General features: G+C 47.5%; 1 protein-coding gene and 1 non-coding gene across 2 annotated transcripts; one reads left to right on the top strand and one right to left on the bottom strand.

The window, feature by feature from the left end:
* Nucleotides 1–4,926: 4,926 nt before the first annotated feature.
* On the top strand, nucleotides 4,927–8,428 carry LOC135905040 (mucin-21-like). The gene is made up of 3 exons (XM_065436042.2): nucleotides 4,927–5,074; nucleotides 5,757–6,126; nucleotides 7,475–8,428. Exons 2-3 carry the CDS (start codon nucleotides 5,807–5,809, stop codon nucleotides 8,268–8,270), a joined length of 1,116 nt encoding a protein of 371 aa, XP_065292114.1. The 5' UTR covers nucleotides 4,927–5,074; nucleotides 5,757–5,806; the 3' UTR covers nucleotides 8,271–8,428.
* Nucleotides 8,429–18,418: 9,990 nt separating this feature from the next.
* On the bottom strand, nucleotides 18,419–18,500 carry TRNAS-CGA (transfer RNA serine (anticodon CGA)). Its single transcript has one exon. It is a non-coding gene; the product is annotated as a tRNA-Ser (tRNA).
* Between the last annotated feature and the right edge of the window lie 5,147 nt (nucleotides 18,501–23,647).

Raw genomic sequence — 23,647 nt, 5'->3', positions numbered from 1 at the left:
GCGAAAGTAAATCAGTCTAACATGACTGCTTGAGAGAGAGTCTCAGGCCAACATGACTGCTTAAGAGAAGTGTCCTGAGCAGCCGCACAACAGCGGTTTTTAAACACTCGGTCCTCTCCCGATACAAGGTGATGCGAACGTTCGTTTAGTCATCGCAAACCGTCCGCCTCTCCGCGACACGGTTTACACACACACACGCATATGGTGTCGGTGTATGGTATGGTTTATGGCGGTATGGTGTACGGTATGGTATGGTGTCGGTCCGAAACCGACACCATACGAATTTCATGGAACTTGGAGCCGTTCCGGGTAGCGCGTTGTCTTGCGTCTTGGTCGGTGCGTTGAGTGTCCGTCGGCGCTCCCGCGGCAGCTCCCCCGCCCGTAGGAGATCAGGTCTGCTTTGTCGTGTTGCGCATAAAGCCTGCTTCATCGAACGCATCCTAGCTGAAGCGACGGAGAGTGGAGGATGCGCGTCTTGTCCCCCGACACAAAGTCAATTTAGTCACGCTGTGGCTAGAGGTTGGCGGCGACGCTCCCGGAATGTTGCCGCCATAGGCGTAACTGGGTGGCAAACTTCCACTGCAGCTGGCCGTTCTTAACACAGTGCATCGGAGAAGATGAACAAAAAAAAAAGAAAAGGCGGTCATTGCTTTGTCCATTTCCTTCAGTTTATCCAGTCCAGTGCTTTGTTATTCTATGTAACTTTAACACATACGAACAGGCCTAACTTGCAATTTTTTGCAAAACCTTGCTATGTCTTTCAATTTGTCAATAAGGCGTTAGCCAATTTTAGCATCTCACATATGTTGTATATTGCACCATTCTTTCGCAATGCATTTTAATGGTCATAGTACACGTCATTAGTCATCGCCATAATCCTATTACGCGCTGATTTTACGCAATTTACAGCAACATTTTTGGCCGCTTTACAGCCACGTCACAGCAACTTCACAGAACTCATCTATCCACTGCGAACTCATAACAACGGCATGGCACTCTTTGGCCATACCTGGCCCTTGCGCCACCAAACATCGCACATTCATTCACCAGTGCTGCAGGCCTTCAGCTGTGCCGTTTCCTCTTTCTCCCGGGATGGCTACACAACGCGTCTGCAGAGGGCCGCCGTACGGTTACCACGGCGCCTCGGGGGGCTTCAGCCTGTCCTGTATGGAAACGATGGCGCTGCCGCTTCACCTGAAAACACTAACGACAATGCTAGATGACGTAGGGGGCGCCCGCGAGGCCGCTCGATATGTATTTCGCAGGCTCGCTTCGGATAGTACTAGCCACTCGAGTGCTAGGGAATCTGTACCCGAGTGCTGAAGACACGCCACAGTATTGCAGCACAGTCATCTCGCCCTTTTGGGAACTCAGCGCCGTCGACCCCGAGGTAGAGCCAAGAGAATTAGCGCCGGCGCGGCACTCCGATAAGCTCGTATCCGCGCGGTCCACCTTGAATAGCCCGCCACCGAAGTTTACATGGTTGGAACTAACGAAGACTGGGCTCCCCAAAAAAACGAAACGCCACGAACACTAAATTAAATTACAGTGGATTTCAAAGAAGGGAACATTGCCTTAGACAATCATTAACAATTGCTTGTATATGACTTTTTCGTCTTATATGTCAATTGTAACAGGCGTTCAGTCGCACGCCATTGTTCCTGTTGCGTCACGTTTCTGCTGTCCTCTGTGTGTTTCTTTACACACGGTAGAAGGCACACGGTGACAGCAAAGATTCCGTGCCGACAGATATGCGCGGATTCACATCGACGCATCGTGATGAAAAAAAAATTAAATTAAATTATGGGGTTTTACGTGCCAAAACCACTTTCCGATTATAAGGCACGCCGTAGTGGAGGACTCCGGAAATTTTGACCTCCTGGGGTTCTTTAACGTGCACCTAAATGTAAGTACACGGGTGTTTTCGCATTTCTCCCCCATCGAAATGCGGCCGCCGTGGCCGGGATTCGATCCCGCGACCTCGTGCTCAGCAGCCGCATAGTGAGACCGCCGCCACTACATTAGTTTAGTCATCCATTCACCTCGCTCATCCATGAGGCACTCGGTAGTGGGCAATGCTGATGTGGGTGAGCAGCCGGCTCGCCTTTCTCGAGCGCATACTTTGGTGCCCTACGACCAAACACGCTTCATTCATCATCATCATTTTGTTGCCACCATATTCATCCTAATCATCGTCTTGCGAGTCGGAGGCCTGCCTAAGACACTTCGAGTTGCCCCTACATCGCATCAGCCGGCTCCATCATATGCCTACACATTTTTTTAACTTAACAGAACCTCATCTTCTGGCGTTTACACTGGCGTGTAATTAGTGACATAATAAATTGATAGCTGCCAGTTTCTTCACTCCTCGTTCACCCGATTTGCTTCCAACAACAAGGCAATTATTACCGAAGCTTTGAATTAACTGCATGAAATGTACTACGAATTTCTCAGCCACGGTAATATGGAATTTTATACCATTTCCTGCTTGTCGTACTTTTAGAGATTGAAATCCAATCGCCGCCTATATTCGTGTGTGGTGCAACCATCCCGTTGTTTACCATCTTTGGCTGCCATTGTTGTGCGTTACTAAAATATGTACGTTTTTCTATTAGCTATAGTAAAATGTACGATACGCGTCTTTTTCTTACGTATTTCAACTTCCTGCATGTACTAATGTTTTCTAGTTATTACTAATGGAAGGTAGCATATATAGTGTATTGACTGCGGGACCTCCCTGTGCATGTATATATAATCCACGTTCGTAAACTTTACGCGCCAAAAACGGAAACTGAGGCTGAATCGTGGTTCTCCTTTACGTTTACTCTGTTAAATAAAAACATCTAAGGATATCGAGTCTCTACTTTCATGATCTGCCCAACTCCACTATTAGTCTGAACTAGAACAGAAGCTGCATCCGTTTCCTGTCTAATTACCAGGTGCAGCCGTATTTTTCGACTGAGCTCCCGACGCAGCCAAAATACCGCCCCACCTGAAAAATAATCACCACATAAACGGAAAGCGACCTTTTGGGCACAAAGCTAAGGTTTAGGCACGAGTACTGGACGGTCATTACCGCTTTTACAGCGCTAACACACTAAGGGGCATAGGATAAGGATGACGCAGCAGAGAGAGAGCCTCCGGTTTGCTACCCTGCACTAGGGGAAGGGAAAGGGGAAGTAAAGAGGAAAGGAAGAGCGGTGATAAAAAGAAAGGCGTGAAAAAAATGAAGGTATGGGACCATTACAGTATTTCTAATAGGCCACTGCTACGTAGATGACGCGGCAGGATGTAGCGTAATTCAAAGTGGAAAAACTAAAGATAACTAATCAAAAGATTCACCGAGGAAACAAGAATACTAGGAGAATTAGCACTCACAGTACTTGGCGCGAACCATATGTTGAGACAAAGAATTTGAGGCCGAAATCACCGCACCGACTGGCAGTAGGCCAGTGCCGTCAGCGCCTTCGCAATGGGAGGGGCCGTAATGTTAACGCTGGCATGATGAGCGGCAACGGAGCCAGCTGTGGAAGAAGACGACGACGAACGCGCGAACAGTGAGTGGCACGAGCTGTTGCTGATGAAGATAGTTTTTGCTCACACACATTTGTTGACGGAGACGAAAAATGCACGGAACCCTGGCTATAAACAGCTTCGCTGTAAAAATGGGCGGAGGCCAGGCCTTCCCGGGCCCCTCTGGCTTTAAGCACTGAATTGGCGCAACCCACTCTGGGGGATCGGCCATGAATCGGGTGTTGAAAACACCGTTATTATCAATTTTTTTGGGTGAAGACCAGATGAAGTGAAGTATCTTCTAAATGCGAATAACACGTCTACTGTTACAGATATATGAACGATCGAATATCTTAATATTACAGGAAAAATTATGCGATATCTCTTGAATCCCACGCGGTCGATGCTGCAGTTCTTATTGACTACTGCCGCTATCTGCGGAGATGATGCAGGCCAGTGGCCTGTCGGAATCGTAGTGGGACATGCCCATTTTGGAGAATTGGCCAAGAACGCTGCCACATTCTGAGTGGCTGAATAAAAGGAAATCTTGTAAATCAAAGAATTTATTATGTATTATTCATCATTTCATTAACACATCCATGTGCTTTAGAGATGCACGTGAGCCGACGCCTTGTGTTCAGCTTATACGTAGCAAGGAATCTTTTTTGTTACGGAGAACAAAGGTGGGCATACTTGGTCAACATGCAAATGTTTCTTTAAACCGTTCGTTGGTTGCATAGAGTTGGTAGCATATAAACTGTATGGTTGGTAGGTTATTTCGGTACTTTGTAGCACCTAGTGACACCCAGTGTGCCTAGTTGGCAGTGAACGGCCAGGAACTGAAAAACCGCAAAGTGGGAGAAAGAGCAAAAAAAAAAGATATGGCTTTAATAAAAAAACTTTTAATTGAGCATTTTTGCCAATTTCTTGCCACCCTGCGAAGTTTCGGCTACGCCTCCTGATACTTCACAGTAACGCTCGCAGACTGCCTCCGCACTTCTTTTTATATTGAACCCTTTTTATTTATGCTAGGTTATGCTCACATTTGGACCATTTATTTTACTCGGTTACTGTGCGTTTGCCTAAGCAATCAGCCAGATTTCTTATAACGCTGAATGTTTCGAAGCCTTATGTAAAGATCAAGGTTTTTGAAAACCTCCCTAAGATATATCGAAGGGGTCTGCCCAGTTTTGCCACCTGACAGAAAAATGTAATAAACTGAGCAGTTACATGATCATCGCTATCACTACTGCTCATCCTAATATCAACATTTTTATCAATGGAAGTGATAGCGTGACGGAAAATGTTTGGAAAACATAATTTTTTTTATTTTTGGCTCGTTGCAACTATGTCGTCGCTCGCTTCAAAGGGCAGTCGCTGCGTCATAACCATCATCATCGTCGTCATTATCATTGTTTACCACTGGCTGCAGGGAAGATCTCCGGTGTACGCTCTTCCATTGTCGCGCCTGCTTCGAAAACTGCGAATCACGTTGCAGCAACGGACAACGAACAAGGCGCGCTCGGGATAAAAGGCGATCACGTCACGCAGAGGACTGTAGGTAAGGCTTCACATCGCCCAGGTGTAGGCAGCTTTGTGAAGGCAATACGATGCCTGCTGTCACGCGTGTCTTTCTTTCATTTTGTTTGCACTCCTTTTCGTAGAGTGCGCTTTTAGGTTTGAGGTGTAATTGTGAGACGCATAAATGGAAGAGACCGAAAGAAAGGAATATTCATTAGCTTGGCTAAATATAAAGGAAGAAGTTAAAAGGTTCCTACCGCTTAGTAGTTTATTTTCATTGCAGCTACCAATTATTCAGAAAATGTAACCAAAACTTAGAATCGAAGCACAAAGGAGCATCAGGTTGACAGCTAAATCCATCAATAACAAAGGGATATTGCCATTCAATAAACTGTCTGTATTGGGGGGCTTGAGGAAAAAAGGAAACATAACAGGTACAGCACTTCGTATAAGTTTCCTCATGCTTGTAAGGACTTTTGCAGATCTCGAAGCTGCCATCTTGGCTGTGAAAGCAGACTATCTTCAATGCTGGCCAAAGCTGGAACACACATCTCTGGTTGTAACTAATAGCCTCGAGCAATAGTGCAATACTTATGTACCTGTCTTGCCAGCTATGATCTCACAAATATTATGGAATAAGCAAGTAAACTAGAAAGCAAAGCTTACAACTTGTGAACGCGCTAAAGTCTTTTTGCATACGCCGCTTTCGGATCCATTCGCAGCGCACCTGCAACTCGACTCCTAAGGCGGGACTTTCCACACCACTGTCACCATGAAAAAAACCGAAAGCAAAGGCAAAGCGTGCGCGAAGTGCAAGGCCGAGCTGGTTCCCGTCGCGCCTATCGCGCACCGTGACACAGCCTCGACTGCAAGCGGGACCGCGAGCGCCAGCTCTTCGAGCGACGGCCTGCGCGACTTCGAGGACGCCTCGTGGGAGGCGACGGGCAGCAACAGCACGGCGGCCATTGAGGCCCGACTCAAGGCGGAGCGGAAAGCGCGCCGCAGCTTCAGCAAGACCATGTACCCCGGCGCGACGAGCAGCGACAGTTCGTCGTCGGTGAACGCGAAGGGCGCAACCGGCGGTCGATCGATGTAAGGCCACGAATGCCAGAGGCTGCGTGCACGTGGAATGTTGGAAACGCTGGAGCCGTGAAATTTTTAAAGCCAATAGCTTTCTTCGGCAATTTCGGTCGTTTTCGATGTTGCTCGGTGCTCGTTCGAAGGATGACGGCCGGACTCGGATGGAAAAAACACGAGCTGGTTCTTCCTCGATCGCTCGCGCTCTCACTCGCTATGTGGCTCACTCTGTCTTTTACTTGTTCGTTAGTTCGCTCGCTCGGGCTATTCGCTTACAAGGACAAGCATCGTCGACGGTTTATGTGCTATTTATGTATGGCCTTTGTAGAACGTGAAAACGATCATCCGAATTGCTTTAAAGAGGTGGTAGTCAGAAATTCCGCATAAGAATACTTTATAAAGGAACTGATGTATAAAGGGAACGCTAGGCAATCGTTGCTTAAAATGTATTACGCGTCCCATGCCTTGCAACCGATACTAGTGTTTACCGCACACTTCCTCATTTACTTCCATTATTTACTTTCCTTATTACATAATGTTAATTGGCGAGGAGTCGTGCAAGTTGTACGAGACTTTTAAGTTTGTGCGACTACACGAATTCAGGGTGAATATACTTGGCGAGATCGTGGGCACATTATGTTCGGCAACTCCCCTGGAACCAGTAGCGATTTGCGGTGCAGTAATGGAGATGACGCTATGGCGCGGGAATCATTGAAATTTAGGTTCAGGCATTTGCAGAAGAAAATGGGATACACAAACCGGTTTTTGCATAGACTGTAACCAAATTTAAGCCAGCCGTATGGCCAGTTTAGTCATAGCCAGTTGAGTTATGCCACTCCCCTTTTTCACAGTCTTTTTAGAGCATGAATAAGAGCAAAGGAACTTGAAAATAAGTTGAGGACTAGGCAACAATCAATCGAATGCAACAATACACAAACAAGAAATGAAGGTGTTCGTGTGCATTAGAGCTTAAACGCGCTTAACTCATAAGCTTGAGGGGTAAGAGAGAAATGAAGTTGTACAGGTAACAGCAGTGCTACGTATAGAAGAGATAAGGGAATCATGGCGTGTTAGAGCAACAAGGTGCATGCCAAAAGAAGGCAAACGCAATCGGGGCACAACATAGGGGCGTAATGAGGTTAGGAGACATGCTTGGATGGATTGGGCTTATCTGTCCAGGCACAAGGGTACGTCGAGACTAGTGACTTCTTCCGGCAGTGAAATAAAGTCGAATGGTGGCAGTGACGACTATGATAATAATGAAGTATGTTACGGTGCCGGACCATTTGTAGTTTGCTCAAATTTACAGCCGAAGGCTGCTTACCGGATTCCTATCGTTCACGTTTTTCTCGTTCGCCGCCAGCTGCAACAGCGCCTTCGTGTACCCGGCAGTGGCCATCATCGTGACCGTGCTCGTCACTGGCGCAATCGTGGCGGCTCTGCGAAGGGAAGGGGCGTACGCCGACGAACAGCTCCGCACCGGTCTCCCAAAGAAGGCGACGTCCTCTCTTACCGAGTGCCCCTGCAACGGAGGTGCGAGCAGCACCTCCGCCGAGCCCGAAGAAGACGACGTCGACTCCGAACAGCCGGACACGACTCGACACCGCCCGACCAGACGCCGCCGCCGTCGCTCCAGCGTCGAGCACTCGACAGCGCTCGGGAGAGGGAGGACCCCGGACGGAGCTCGCGCCGAGGCCGCGACGAACGCGAGCGAAGCGACGAGCTCGTCTGGAACCTCAGAGCGTGAACCATCTAACGGGGTGGCAACGACGCAGCCCGCCACCGAAGGAAAGCGGCACAAAACGGCGACGCGAAGTCATCGAAGACGCGGCGGCAGTGGGTCGACTCGTAGGAGTCGCCGCGTCGACTCGGCTACTACTGCCGCAACGCTGGGAAATAAGTACCGTTCGACGACGACGGTCGGCGATGAGAAGTTCTTGGAATGGGCGGTCAGAGAGAAAGGGAGAAACGTGGTAGCGAACACGCGGTCGACGATCGGAGACAGAATTGAGAACGGCAAGGCGAAGCCGTTGAAAGGGGCACCCGTGACCAAGCAAGGCAACGTCTCAGCCTCGAGGGTCGAACCCCCGACTGAGCGTGGCGCGGACGCAGATGAACGACGTCCTCAGCGAGACGCCGACGGAAGCACTCGTGGATAACGCCGCCCTAAGCGTCGCAAACGGTCTACGTCGCTTCGTACAAGACGAAGCAAAACTGCACCTGTGACGTAGGCTCCACATATGTTAGGGTCATTCCACGCAGAGGTGCCGTGCTTGTCTAGCGCACTTATAGCGTATATAAACCATTCATCTTCCTACGTGGATTACTTAATTATGGTTATTAGAATTTGTAATTCGGTGCGTCAGAAATTGTAAATACGTGAAAACATTCAAGAGCTACGCCTCTCAGTTGATTTGTGCTGATAAAAGACACCCAGACCAAGTCTTCTGCGCCATTAGGAACGAGAATCGGGTCTCGAAAGCAATGTTATCCCGTTGTCAAGTGCGTATGCGACCACTGTGTGGTAGTTGTGGAGGTTACTGTTGCAGCGCCTGCCATCGCTGATAGGCCTGAATGATCTTTTGAAAACATGTAATTTCACAGTGATGCGGCGCATTCTCGTGAGCATGCAGGCTGGTGCGTTCTTAGTAGGGGTCTCATACACGCCACAACGTACATCCTCACAGAACTCGTATAATGATTGATGTATATAGAACACATTAGTACACTATTCGTTGGAAGATCTAGAGGAGTCAACGGCTGATGAGCCGTCGACTCCTCTGGTCATGGCTATTGTTAGTGTGGCTTGTGCTAGTGCGACCATGGCTAGTGCGGCTGGTGCCTCGGGTGCTGTGCCAGCTCGTATTGTCTACATATGCATGTAAGGCGCGGATATAATGTGAATACTATGTTACATAAGCTAGTCTGTGACTTTAATAGAGTGAACTGCAGCATTGGGGCTTGCACATCCATGTCTAGTCCTCATAAAATCCGCGATTTCTTGCTTGAAAAGCGCCTTGAGTCATTGATTGCTCGTTCTGTTAGCAACAAACATTCAAATTTTGATATTGTCTAGCGTTTTAGGCACATCGCCGAAGGCGTGTTAAGCCATTTAAAAAAAGATTGTATTCGAAGCCATATGTTTATTTATGACGTACTGTAGCGACACATATGTCGCCACGGTACGGCATTAAAATAACATGGGGCATGGGGCAAAGATGGGACACTGAGTCAACCAGCGCACCAGGAAAAAAAAAACATACTACGCGTCCGGAACGGTAAACTGAACCACATAAAGGCACAAAAAAAAAGAACTCATGGCATTCTATGTGACTATGCCGTAAGTGAGTCAGCGAAGTAAGTTTATTTCTCTGGACCGAAATAAAGTTACTTCACTCACTCACTCACGGCGTATTCACATGGAATGCTAATAGGTAATGAAGCAATTTCACTTTCGTCCTGAAGTCATTCGGCAAGTAAAATAGCCGAGCTACAACTCCGCTGCGTTATGAGCACAGACGGAAAAGTGCAACACAGCAAAGCAGCCGATAACAAGCCAGGAAGTTTCAGTTTGCCGAGTGCACCATGATACAGCTGCCGTGCCAAACTCGCGATGTGCGCTTCGTCGGTTAACGAACACCTCTCCCACCAAGGCCACGTTGCCAGTACGACGTATGAATGTGTGACGCACCACCAACGAATAATGAACCGAGCACGCATTGCTAGGCCCGAGGGAACATCCTGACCTACGCAAAACCCGTTATTATGGCGCACATAGCTTAATGGCAGAGCTCTCATGTGCTCGATATGGAGGTTTCTGAAAGCGCATGAAGTCAATATGAAGCATATCATGCAGTGGCTGCCTGCACGTTGCAGCATGAAATGGAACATGTGAAGGACATGCTGTAAAAAAGATTTTTCGGCGTGGTATCGGTATGTCGTGCGCGAACTGTGACTACGTTTACCTGAAGAAAAGATGAATCTTCGGAAAGTGCTTGAAGTAGCTAGTGTATGATACGAAAACGAAAAAAAAAATGTCGCTTGCGACGTGCTTACGGAGGACGTGGTAGTCTCTAACCATGGTATTGGCCTTCGATAAGGCTTTAGTTGTTGCAAGAATCTAAATTTCACGTCAGCATGCTGGTGCTTCTTATCAGACTACACAAAATGCTGACTCGCAGCGATGGCATTATTCCGTATGCGCGCGCAAGATGCCTCGGTCGAATTTAAAGCACTTATTTTTTGCAAACAAAGCTTCCGTATAGGAATGAGTGGGAGCTCTCATCAGTCATATGCTATGAAATCTCTTTGATAGCATAGTCGTTGAAGGGGAGCCAAAATTCATTATATTCATTACTGCCCTTCACTGTAATGCATGCGTAATGAAGTGCAGAATTTCGAACTTGCGTAGAATACCAGTTGAACATCTACATAGCCACGTGCGCTGTACAGAAAACAGGAAAAGAAATTTCGGCGTCCTCAACACACAACTTCTTAGCATCTGACAAGATTGTGTTTATGATTGCTGCTTTCTATTTCAATGCGATGGTCTTTCGTTTCCGCTTTCAGTTGCTTGTCTCTAGCATCGGGAAATGGCGACGTGGTTCAATAGGTTGCACGCTGCGACGCCAGCAGCGTTTGTCGCGTTCGAGCAGTACGTGCTGCACAGGGAGGCGTGGTCTCCGAGATTGCATCGGTACAATTTCTGAGGCCACGCCTAGCTGCACTATCCTGCGCGGTGCCGCTGTCCGAGAAATTGCGGTGGTGATAATGAGCCTCTGCTTATGCGCAGCTACGCGCAGAGGTGAGAAGGAAGTGTTGGGCGGCGCATTCAACGCAAATACCAAAACGTTTCGGCACCGAATGTATGCTGAACCCCGCGGAATGCGATTGAGCCTGCAAAGGTCGGGCATTTCTTGTTTCGAAGATAAATGAAGTTTGTACTTCGGAGACATATCAAGTTCGGCAAATCTATTGGCAGGATAATTTTACTTCGTTGAAACAATATTTTAAAACGTCGATATTTACAGAGATTTCAAGGGGGATTTCACTTTGTTAGATACAATAATCGTTACGTCCCGTTTCGTCATAACGAAGGAATTATGCCAAAGGTCAAATTTCCAAGGAAGCCATGTCCATTCTGGCCAAAGCGGGCAGATCCAAAACCGCGAGCTCGAGGATCATATGGTTCCCCGCGCACGTCACCACGGAAGGCGACGCGCTCCCGAACCTAAACGAGACGGCGCACCGGACGGCGCGAGACATGACCCGCCGCCCCGAACAGGGCAACGCCTCTCGCACGACAGCGAACGCTTCTCGAGCAGAACGGGACAGGCTCGCACGATACAACGACATCACCAATGCATATTTGAACGCCAGAAGGATATACCCACCGCCGAGTCCAAAATTGAACAGGAGGCAGGCCGTAGCCGGGCGACAACTCCAGACAAACACGTTCCCTAATCCATTCCGACTCAAACGCATCTTCCCAGATAAGCATCAGGACGACACGTGCAAATTGTGCCAGGAAGGACCAGCAACACTCAAACACATGCTTTGGGAGTGCAATGTAGTTATAGGAGGGATGGCAGTTACTCCGGAGACCCTGTCGTCGAGGTGGGCCGCCGCTCTGCGCAGCTCAGACCTCGGAATCCAGGCGTGGGCAGTCCAGCAAGCCCGTGAGGCGGCGTTAAGGCAGGGCCTTGACGTTCCTCCATGGGAGACCTGAGCCCGGGTCGCGTTAAACCTTGCCAGACGCACAAGAAACTTGTATCCATCCATCCATCCATCCATCAATATAAAAAGAAGTGCGGAGGCAGTCTGCGAGCGTTACTGTGAAGTATCAGGAGGCGTAGCCGAAACTTCGCAGGGCGGCAAGAAAATGGCAAAAATGCTCAATTGAAAGTTTTTTTTATTAAAGCCATATATGTATATTTTTTTGCTCTTTCTCCCACTTTGCGGTTTTTCAGTTCCTGGCCGTTTACTGCCAACTAGGCACACTGGGTGTCACTAGGTGCTACAAAGTACCGAAATAACCTACCAACCATACACTTTATATGCTACCAACTCTATGCAACCACACTGTAAAATAATTTAGACCCTAAAAAGTGAAAAAGGGTGTAAATGTGTCTATAACTCACACCCTTAGGGTGTTATCTATAGAATGGACACCCTATGGGTGTGAGGTATAGACACATTTACACACTTTTTCACTTTTTAGGGTGTAAATTATTTTACTGTGCAACGAAGAGTTTAAAGAAACATTAGCATGCTGACCAAGTATGTCCACCTTTGTTCTCCGTAACAAAAAAGATTCCTTGCTACCTATAAGCTGAACATAAGGCGTCGGCTCACATGCATCTCTAAAGCACATGGATGTACGTGTTAATGAAATGATGAATAATACATAATAAATTCTTTGATTTACAAGATTTCCTTTCATTCAGCCACTCAGAATGTGGCAGCCATCTTGGCCAATTCTCCAAAATGGGCATATCCCACTACGATTCCGACAGGCCCCTGGCCTGCATCATCTCCGCAGATAGCGGCAGTAGTCAATAAGAACTGCAGCATCAACCGGGTGGGATTCAACAGATACTAAATAATTTTTCCTGTAATATTGAGATATTCGATCGTTCACATCTGTAACAGTAGACATTTCATGCGCATTCACAAGATAGTTCACTTCATCTGGTCTTCACCCAAAAAAAGATTGACAATAACGGTGTTTTCAACACCCGATTCATGGCCGATCCCCCAGAGTGGGTTGTGCCATTTCAGTGCTTAAAGCCAGAGGGGCCCGGGAAGGCCTGGCCTCCCTCTCATTTTTACAGCGAAGCTGTTTATAGCTAGGGTTACGTGCATTTTTCGTGTCCGTCAACAAATGTGTGTGAGCAAAAACTATCTTCATCAGCAATAGCTCGTGCCACTGTTCGCGTGTTCGTCGTCATCCTTGTCCTATGCCACTTTGTGTGTTATAGCGCTGTAAAAGCGGTAATGATCGTCAAGTTCTCGTGCCTAAACCTTAACTTTGTGCCCGAAAGGTCGCTTTCCGTTTATGTGGTGATTATTTTTGAGGTGGGGACGGTATTTTGGCTGCGTCGGGAGCTCGGCCGAAAAATACGGCTGCACCTGGCAATTAGACAGGAAACGGATGCAGCGTCTGTTCTAGTTCAGACTAGGAGTGGAGTTGGGCAGATCAGAAAAGCAGACACAGGATATCCTGAGATCTTTTCTATTTAACAGAGTAAACGTAAAGGAAAACCACGGTTCAGCCTCAGTTTCCGTTTTCGGCGCGTAATGTATACAAATGTGGATTTTACATACATGCACAGGAAGGTCCCGCAGTCAATATACTAGAGATGTTACCTTTCGTTAGTAATAACAAGAAAACATTAGTACATGCAGGAAGTTAAAATAGCTATGAAAAAAATTTACCGACGATTACGTTACTTCCTAATGCGAAATTTCAGCGCAGCAAATAAGCTGTTTCACCTTTTCGATAGATTGAGGCAAAGAAATCGAGCAACACATGTATGCGCTATCACAGAATTTTTTTTTATTTTTCACACGTATTCCTTTAACAAAGACTCCACTAACAGTTCTTGACAGTCATGAAGGAAGCTTTGTGGTCGGAGAAATAGACTGATATATGTTCGACTTGGTACACCAATGCTTGATTCTCAAAGACGTTCTCGGCGGCGGCGATGAGCTTCTGCTTCAGCCTCGCTTACTGCTGGTTGCTCTCGACGGCGGCGATGAGCCTCCGCTTCGGCGGCGCGAACGGCAGGGTCTTCTCGGCGGCGGCGCTTAGCCTCTGCTTCGGCGACGCGTACTCCTGGATCATCTCGACGGCGGCGACGGTAAGCTTCTGCTTCGGCGGCACGCACCTCTGGATTCTGACGGCGACGGCGCCGGGCCTCTGCTCTGGCAGCTCGTTTAGCAGCAGCAGCAGCAGCAGCAGCAGCAGACGGAGGACTTCCATCGGTCGTCTCGCTCATGGCTCAGAAAGAACTGGCAGATAATTTCGCAGTGGCGAACGGCAGCGGCAATTTCGGCTCGGGCGGTGCACATACACAGATCCGCCGCCACCGATCTGGCTCTCTGATTGCCACCGCACAGGGGTTGCATTGGAGGAGGAGCGAAGAAAGGAATTAAGTTCGAGCCGGCGCTTTGACAACCGGAGACTCGCAGGAAGAGGGGGGAGGGGGGCGGCGTGTACACCCAGCGGCAAACGATGGGGGCAGAAGCGCGCGCAGCAAGCGGACAACACGATAAAGGGAGGAGGGAAGAGATAGCAGCGACTGTCTGATGCCGCTGACGCCGATAGTGAGTCAACCCCAGCTGCGGAGTTGGTTTCAGGGACAACGCCGCCGATGCCGACACAAACAATATGATACCCTCGCTTCCGCAGCGCTAAGAACCAGGTCTAGCCGTGGGAAGGTGGTCACGTATTCGCCGACGTGCCGGGGCCTACGTGAAATAACCGGCGCGTCGGCAACTGAAGAGCCCCCTATCCGCCACACAAGAACAGGGGGGGGGGAGGGACCCTTTCCTCCTCTTTCTGCATGGCGGCGACGGTGTTCTATGCAGTCACGTTATCTTGACTCTCTAGCGGCGTCAGCGGCATCCAGCGGTATCAGTCGGTCGCTGCTAGCGCTGGGGTGATGAAAGGGGGGCGGAGCTGGTTACGAGGCCGACGACAACGCCGACGACGACGCGAAACCCAGGAACGGACGCCAAAGAGCTGCGCTCTAAAAGACGCGTATCGTACATTTTGCTATAGCTAATAGAAAAACGTACATACTTTAGTAACGCACAGCAATTGCTGCCAAAGATGGTAAACAACGGAATGGCTACACCGCACACGAATATAGGCGGCGATTGGATTTCAATCTCTAACAGTAAGACAAGCAGGAAATGGTATCAAATTCCACATTACCGTGGCTGAGAAATTCGTAGTACATTTCATGTAAGTAATTCAAAGTTTCGGTAATAAGTACCTGGTTGTAGGAAGCGAATCGGGTGAACGAGGAGTGAAGAAACTGCTAGCTATTGATTTATTATCTCACTAATTACACGTCAGCGTAAACGCCAGAAGATGAGGTTCTGATAAGTCTTTAAAAAATGTGCAGGCATATGATGGAGCCAGCTGACGCGATTTAGGGGCAACTCAATATGTCTTAGACAGGCCTCCGACTCGCAAGACGATGATTAGGATGAATATAGTGGCAACAAAATGAAGCGATGATGAATGAAACGTGCCTGGTCGTAGGGCACCAAAGTATGCGCTTGAGGAAGGCGAGCCGGCTGCTCACCCACATCAGCATTGCCCACTACCGAGTGCCTCATGGATGAGCGAGGTGAATGAATGACTAAACTAATGTAGTAGCGGCGGCCTCACGATGCGGCTGATGAGCACGAAGTCGCGGGATCGATTCCCGGCCACGGCGGCCGCATTTCGATAGGGGAGAAATGCGAAAATACCCGTGTACTTAGATTTAGGTGCACGTTAAAAACCCCAGGTGGTCAAAATTTCCGGAGTCCTCTACTACGGCGTGCCTCATATTCAGAAAGTGGTTTTGGCACGTAAAACCCCATAATGTAATTTTAATTTTTTTTCATCACGATGCGTTGATGTGAATCCGCGGATATTTGTTGGTGCGGAATCTTTGCTGTCACCGTGTGTCTTCTATCGTGTAAAGAAACACACAGAGGACAGCAGAAACGTGACGCTACAGGAACAATGGCGTGCGACTGAACGCGCGTTACAATTGACATATAAGACGAAAAAGTCATATGCAAGGAATTATTAATGATTGTCTAAGACAATGTTCATTTCTTTGAAATCCACTGTAATTTCATTGAGCGTTCGTGGCATATTGTTTCTTGGGGAGCCTAGTCTTCCTTAGTTCCAACCACGTAAACTTCGGTGGCGGGCTATTCAAGGCGGACCGCGCGGATACGAGCATTTCGGAGAGCCACGTCGGCGCTACTTCTCTTGGCTCTACCTCGGGGTCGACGGCGCTGAGTTCCCAAAAGGGCGAGATGACTGTGCTGCAATACTGTGGCGTGTCTTCAGAACACGGGTACAGATTCCCTAGCACTAGAGAGGCTAGTACTATCCGAAGTGGACCTAGGAAATGCATGGCGAGCGGCTTTGCGGACGCCCCCTATGTCGTCTAGTATTGTTGTTAGTGTTTTCAGATCAAGGGGCAGCGCCATCGTTTTCATGCAGGGCAGGCTGAAGCCCCCCGAGGCGCCGTGGTAACCGTATGGCGGCCCTCTGCAGACGCGTTGTGTAGCCATCCCGGGAGAAAGAGGAAACGGCACAGCTGAAAGCCTGCAGCACTGGTGAATGAATGTGCGATGTTTAGTGGCGCAAAGGCCAGTTATGGCCAAAGAGCGCCATGCCGTCGTTATGAGTTCGCAGTGGATAGATGAGTTCTGTGAAGTTGCTGTGACGTGGCTGTAAAGGGGCCAAAAATGTTGCTGTAAATTGCGTAAAATCAGCGCGTAATAAGATTATGACAATGACTAATGACGTGTACTATGAGCATCAAATGCATTGCGAAAGAATGATGTAATATACAAAATATGTGAGATGCTAAAATTCACTAACGCCTTATTGACAAATTGAAACACAAGGCAAGGTTCTGCAAGAAAATTGCAAGTTAGGACTATTGGTATGTGTTAAAGTTACATAGAGTAACAAAGCACTATACTGGATAAACTGAAGGAAATGGACAAAGCACTGACCACCTTTTCTTTTCTTTTGGTTCATCTTGTCCGATACAGTGTTACAACGGCTGAACGCGAAGCTTGATATAACCGGCCTCGGTGGACTCGGTCAGAACACTTGTTCCAAAAGTAAGTATCAGGTGTTTGGTCTGGATTTACTTATTGTCACGCCTCATCTTAATTCGGTTAACGTTGTTCTGGTCACTGAAGCCCTTCAGGAGTTCAGCTTCAGTCAGCTCCAACAGATCGCCATCTGAGACTACGCCAAGGGTGGTATTTATAGTGCGGTGCGAGGTTACTGTTAGTTGGGCGGCGTCCCCAAAGGACACTAGATTTGGTAGCTCTTCATATTGTTCGCGGTCGCGGAGCTTTAAGAGGAGAGCACCGCTTGCCATCCCGAATGCTTTATAACATGTATCAAAAACTTCGGCGATGGACTGAGAAACGAGGAATGGTGAAATTGTTCGGCACTGGTTTATCTGGTTTTTCAGAATGAATGACATGGGAACGGGGGAAAGATTCTTTTTGCCGACCGAAAAACTGGAATACGTCCCCGGTGCGCCCTCTTTTCTGAGGTCGATCAAGGAGCGGGGGGGAAGGAACTAGCCATAGAAGAATGTGTAGTTTCCGGCAATAACGCCAGCCACCCACCGTGGAGCCCTTTAAGGGAACGCTACAGGAACTGTAAAAGTATGTCCTGCAAACAGCAGCTGTACGTTATCACTATAACCAAACATGAAATAACCTAGTTTGGCTATTCACGCAAGGTTAACCCTTGCTGCCTGGAAAAATAGGAAGTAAAGGGAAGTCAGGAGAAGACAGGAAAGATGGAAAGTGAGAGAAAGACAAATGTTAGAAGGAGAGCAAGACACGAAAAAGGAACTATACCGATTTCCCCCGGGTGGGTCAGTCCAGGGGTGCCGTCTACGTGAAGCACTGTGCCTTAATCGGATTTTAAGCATAGGATTGTAACTCGAATATACGAGAATACGTAATTCCGATGCGCTGAAACTCAAACATAAAGACTTCCAGCTGCCATTTATTCTTGTGTGAGCAAAACTTCTCACGCAGACACGAAAAATACCGACCGACTAGAGTCTGACAGCTTCGCTGTAAGAACACACACACATAAGGCAAGTACATTAGGCAAGTGCATCGTATTAAATTAATGAAAAGTCTTGACTGTGTAGGAGAACTGGCAATCTGTAACGAATCACTTGGTTACCGTATTGCGTTCGTGAGGCGGGAATGTGCCAGATTTCCTGGTTCCGTGTTTCGTATGTGATATGACGTTCCTTGAGCAAGCTGATCCCTCGAAACAGCCAGAGTTTCCTTTTCGTACCCTGTTTAGGAGCAAATAGTTGTAAAAATTGCGCACTTTATTGGTTCCAAGCGTAATTTGCTAATGCATTACATCTCAACATATTTTGTATGTCCATTGACAGGCAGTTTTGCAAGCGAACAGAATTATGCAGGACCTTTGTTTTAGCGAACACATTTTCCGCTATGAAGCACATCGTTTTATGCGTGTCCGACAGCGCTTGGTAAAACAAAAAAGAAAAAGAAACGCAGCTGACAGGATTCGAACCTGTGCGGGGAAACCCCAATGGATTTCGAGTCCATCGCCTTAACCACTCGGCCACGACTGCGATACGGTAGCTTTTATTTTCTTTATTGCATGGAATTATCGGTACTGTCAGACCAACGCAGTTACATTACATGTGAACATACAAGAGAAACAAATTCACAGTTAGTATACAGTCCAATGTCAGTTCAAAATTCTGGCAAACAAACACAAGCGTCCAGACGTGAAATCCATTCAGGGACGGGATCATATGTAGCCACCACACTACGGACTTGAGCAGTCTCTTCACGGAAGATGGACAAGATGGACCTTGTCGAGCGAGGTGGCTCGGCATGTCTGTCGATCATTCGACTTCTCCATAATGAATAAAGTCCTAATAACATAAACAAAACATATGGTGTATTACTGGCTGTATTTTTGAAAGGAAGGAACCGGATACCATAACATGTGAGAGGAAAGTCTTTTTTGATAGTTCTTTGTAAAATGTCCCAAAAAAGAAATGCGTCACGACAAAGTATAAAGCAATGTTCTATTGTCTCGGCTTGATTGCAAAGCCTACAATTTGTATTCCAGGGTACACACAGTCCTTTTTCCTGAAGCCACGTTTTAACTGGCAGTGTGGAAGTGTGCAGCTTGAAGAAAAACGTTTTCGCTGCTGGCGCAATGTACATTCTTCGGACACGGCAAAGAACATCTTGACCAAATAGAGACAGATACGGCTTTCGGTACAGAGGTTCAGGGAAAAGGTTATCTATAAGTGCTGCATTTAGCGACGTGCGATTAACGGTAAACAAATATTCAAGGTTGAATCTGGTTTTTAAGAATGAAATAGTGTCGACAAGTTCATACAATAATAACACGTTACATCTCTAGGTTACGTATCAACAATGTTCAGACTCGACTCGCCTCCCATCAGATCATGTTAAGCGACGACACGCTAACTTTCCCAATCCAAACAACTTGTTGACGCCTCTCGAGAAAGCGCGTAAACATGCCGCTCGTCGTCAACAGCGCGCTTACCGTGCATCCTCCAGTGCGATGCCACACAGCAGCATCGCTAGCGCCGTCTCGTCGCGCTCTTGGATATTGATAGGATCGGCCTGCATCTATTTCAGCCCGCTGCACGTGTTCCGATCCAAACGGGATGGTGGCGCACTTCAGAGAACTGCGGATAACCGGCAGCCACGTGGCGAGGGGTCAGCTCAAGGGAGTTCTCGAGGGGAGGTAATTGGCGGAACCTCACCATGCGCTTTTCGAGACACGAGACAATGTGCTACCCGGCCACGCCACCCGGGACGGCTCCGATTTCGACGAAGCAGGCTTTGCGCGCAACACGACAACGCCGGCCTGTTCTGCTATGAGTGGGGGAGTTGCCGCGGGAACGCCGATGAGGGCTCCTTCCCACGTTCCGACCAAGACGCAAGACAATGTGGGCGCGCTATCCGGGATGGCTAAGAGTTTTACGAAGCTTCTCTGACGTCGGCTCCGGACCATTACACCTGTGTGTGTGTGCGGCACGTGTATGTGAGCCCTCCTCCTCCTCCAAAAGGGCGGGTCATCTACAATGACGTCGAACTATGACGTCGAGTGGAGTGCTTATAAGCAGCGATTGTCGGCTGCTAGAGAGTGCTCGTTGTCGTGCTCGAAATGTACTCGTGAGCTGTGTGCTCCGTTGCTGAATGTTCGTCTTGCGGGCTCCATTTGGGAGTCACGCTAGACTGTCGATGTATCTCATGTTCAACTGTAAATAACATGTAAATAAATCCTGCTCTCCTAAGTCCCGATGAAGAGTCAAGCTCCTTCCTACAGCTACGACTGCCAAATCATACATATGAAGGGCAGAGGTGAGATATCTACAGCTCGTAGATCGTCCGAAACTCTAACAAATGGTGGCAGCGGCGAGATCGTCCGACGAATCTTACAATATGCAGGGTGTCCCAGCTAACATTAGCCAAGGTCTTAAAAATAAAATACAAGATACACGAGGGTGCAATCAACGGTATTCTGCCAGCAGTGACATACCGCACCAGGAGGACTTCTTTCTTTCACAACGGAACTACCGAGAATAAGCTAGCATTAATTAAATAACTTCCGATTTACTGAATTAAGGGGGCTAACTTTGGTAGAAATATAATAATTGTGTTCTGAGACACCCGATTCAGCTGTTTTCAGTGTGGTCTCTCTCGTGTGATTACTTTTTCCGCGTTATAAAGAAAACGCGCGAAGTATGAAAGTAGCCGCATGATTACGCGTCCGCGCACCGCGACAGCAGCGCTCCCAGGCATTACTCGGAAGAATTAACTGCGTTCAATGCCTGGCTCGGCGGCCTCGTGCAAGTAGCGAGGCATCGGCATTGGCGTAAGTCATCGCAAATTGCAAGCTGCGTTTCCCGCGTAAAGCGCGAAGCCATTGCAGTGCGCAGCGGCATTGAGGATGGCAAAGTCATTGAGGAGAATTATTAGAGAGTTTTAGTTTAGGGGGGCACAAGCGGCTTGCGTACGCGAGAACTAGGGGCGATGGTGCTGCGCATGCGCAGACTCCTTCGTCTGGGTCTGCGCGTGCGCAGAACCGTCGCCCCTAGTTCTTGCGTGCGCAAGCTGCTTGCGCCCCCTAAACTAAAGCTATCTGATTCTTGCGAGTAACGCTATGGACCGCTGGTCTCGCGGCGCGCCCATGCGTAATCATGCGGCTATATTCATATTTCGTGCATTTTCTATATATCGCAGAAATAACCATTATGCGAGCCATATCACACAACCTAATCAGCCGTTTCAAAACACAATGACTACTTCTCAATAAAAAATTCGCGCCATTATTTCAGTAATTAAGTGATTCGCTCAGTAATCTTATCTAATTACCGATAGTTGAATTACGAAAGAAAGTTCCTCCTGGTGCTATACGTCACTGCTGACAGAATACCATTAGCTGCACCTTCGTATATTCTAATTTATGTTTAAGGGCTCGGCTAACGTTAGCTGGGACACCCTGTGTACCCTACAGCGCAACATAGAGAAGAGATCACTTAGCGCTCCTGGTGCAAAAACAAAACAAAAACCAAGACGTTTGAAATTTTTGTGTGATTGTATGTTCAGTCACAATACTGCGTGATTTATCTGTCAGTTTGAAGATCAGTGTACGGGTAGACTGATAATAAAAGTTATTCACATTATATTGAAAGGCTGTTGGCTCCAAATGAACACACAGGTTGCAAATGACGCCGTAGGAGAACGCTCGAAATCAATGTATACCGAATACATTTTTTTATCATTGTGAGAGCTAAATTAGTTTGGTTGTCTGCCACATCGTAGGTTTTAGCTGCTCAATTAACATTTGCTGTGCTAAGTAAAGTCGTCTTCATGAGCTTGCGTATTCCTTTATATATCGAAAATACCTTTAAGATTAACTGCATGTTTTTTATACCACATTATAATTACAAAGTTGCTCTATAATGTTGCTGCTTTTCTATCCTGTTCCTACTTAGTTTTTCAACATATATTTGCAACACGTGCTAGCTACGCCCCACACAAACGAAAAAATGATGCTCTACCTCAATATGTATTTATTTTCTGCTAGCACTCAATTGTGTTTTTCTTTTGGCAATCGTCCAGTTATTTGTACAAATACTGAATAAGCCTGACATGTTAATCTGGAAGTTGCAATTTCTTGCTCTCTTTTGCGCTAAGTATCGTTTACATCGACTTAAAGGAGGCTTTCAGGTGGAGCTACTGTATGGCAGTCGTGGCGGGGTGGTTAAGGCGATGGACTCGAAATCCATTAGGGTCTCCCCGCACAGGTTCGAATCCTGGCGGGTGCGTTTCTTTTTCTTTTGTTTTACCAAGCGCTGTCGGACACGCATAAAGCGATGTGCTTCATAGCGGAAAATGTGTTCGCTAAAACAAAGGTGCTGCATAATTGTGTTCGCTTGCAAAACTGCCTTTCAATGGACGTACAAAATATGTTGAGATGTAATGCATTAGCAAATTGCGCTTGGAACAAATAAAGTGCATAATATTTAGAATTATTTGCTCCTAAACAGGGTACGAAAAGGACACTCTGGCTATTTCGAGGCATTAGCTTGCCTCAAGGAACGTCATATCACATACAACACACGGAACCAGGAAATCTGGCACATTCCCGCCTCACGAACGCAATGCAGTAATCAAATGATTCGTCACAGATTGCCAGTTCTCTTACACAGACAAGACTTCATTACTTTAATACGATGCACTTGCGTAATGTACTTGCCTTATGTGTGTATGTTTTTACAGCGAAGCTGTCAGACTCTAGTTGGTAGGTATTTTTCGTGTCTGCGTGAGAAGTTTTGCTCACACAAGAATAAATGGCAGGTGGAAGTCTTTATGTTTCAGTTTCAGCGCATCGGAATTACGTATTCTCGTATATTCGACTTACAATCCGATGCTTAAAATACGATTGAGGCCCCCCGGCTGAGGCAACACACCTCTTCGGCCTCTGCTTCACGTAGACGGCACCCCCGGACTGACCCATCCGGGGGAAATCGGTATAGTTCCCTTTTAGTGTCTCGCTCTCCTTCTAACCTTTGTCTTTCTCTCGCTTTCCATCTTTCCTGTCTTCTCCTGAATTCCCTTTACTTACTATTTTTCCAGGCAGCAAGTGTTAACCTTGTGTGAATAGCCAACCTAGGTTATCTCATATTTGGTTATAGTGATAACGTACAGCTGCTGTTTGCAGGACATGTTTTTACAGTTCCTGTAGCGTTCCATAAAAGGGCTCCATGGTGGGTGGCTGGCGTTATTGCCGGAAACTACACATTCCTTTATGGCTAGTTTCTTCCCCTCGCTCCTTGATCGACCGGGGAAGTATTCCAGTTTTTTGGTCGGCAAAAGGAATCTTTACCCCGTTTCCACGTGATTCATTCTGGGGTGCGATTTTGTAGAAATGCCTTTTTTCATGCCAATGCCTTTTAGCGTGACGTCATCGATTTTGGAAATTGTGGTTACGTAGGCATGACGTTTCTGGGATCGTCCAATCAGAAGCTCCCTTCATTGGCCGGATGTTTCTTTCGTATTCTCTTCTCTTTTTCGGGGGCTGTATAGCAAGTTCACTTTGTAAAACGGCACTTAATAAAAGCGGACTTCCATGCTGCGTAAATCAAATTCATTTTGTTACCTTACAACGCAAAAGCTGCCTCAGTTTAAGGAAATGCATACGCAAGTGCTCTATTTTTGAAGC

The sequence above is a fragment of the Dermacentor albipictus genome, chromosome 6 (assembly GCF_038994185.2).
Source record: "Dermacentor albipictus isolate Rhodes 1998 colony chromosome 6, USDA_Dalb.pri_finalv2, whole genome shotgun sequence".
NCBI lineage: Eukaryota > Metazoa > Arthropoda > Arachnida > Ixodida > Ixodidae > Dermacentor > Dermacentor albipictus.
Note: the sequence above shows the minus strand (reverse complement) of the source record. Positions and strands in the feature narration are given on the sequence as shown.

Excerpts from the sequence above, each read along its gene's own strand:
- LOC135905040 (XM_065436042.2), top strand. The coding sequence starts at position 5,807 with ATGAAAAAAACCGAAAGCAAAGGCAAAGCGTGCGCGAAGTGCAAGGCC. Across the intron at positions 6,127-7,474 it reads GCAACCGGCGGTCGATCGAT|CTGCAACAGCGCCTTCGTGT; the intron begins GTAAGGCCACGA and ends GTTCGCCGCCAG.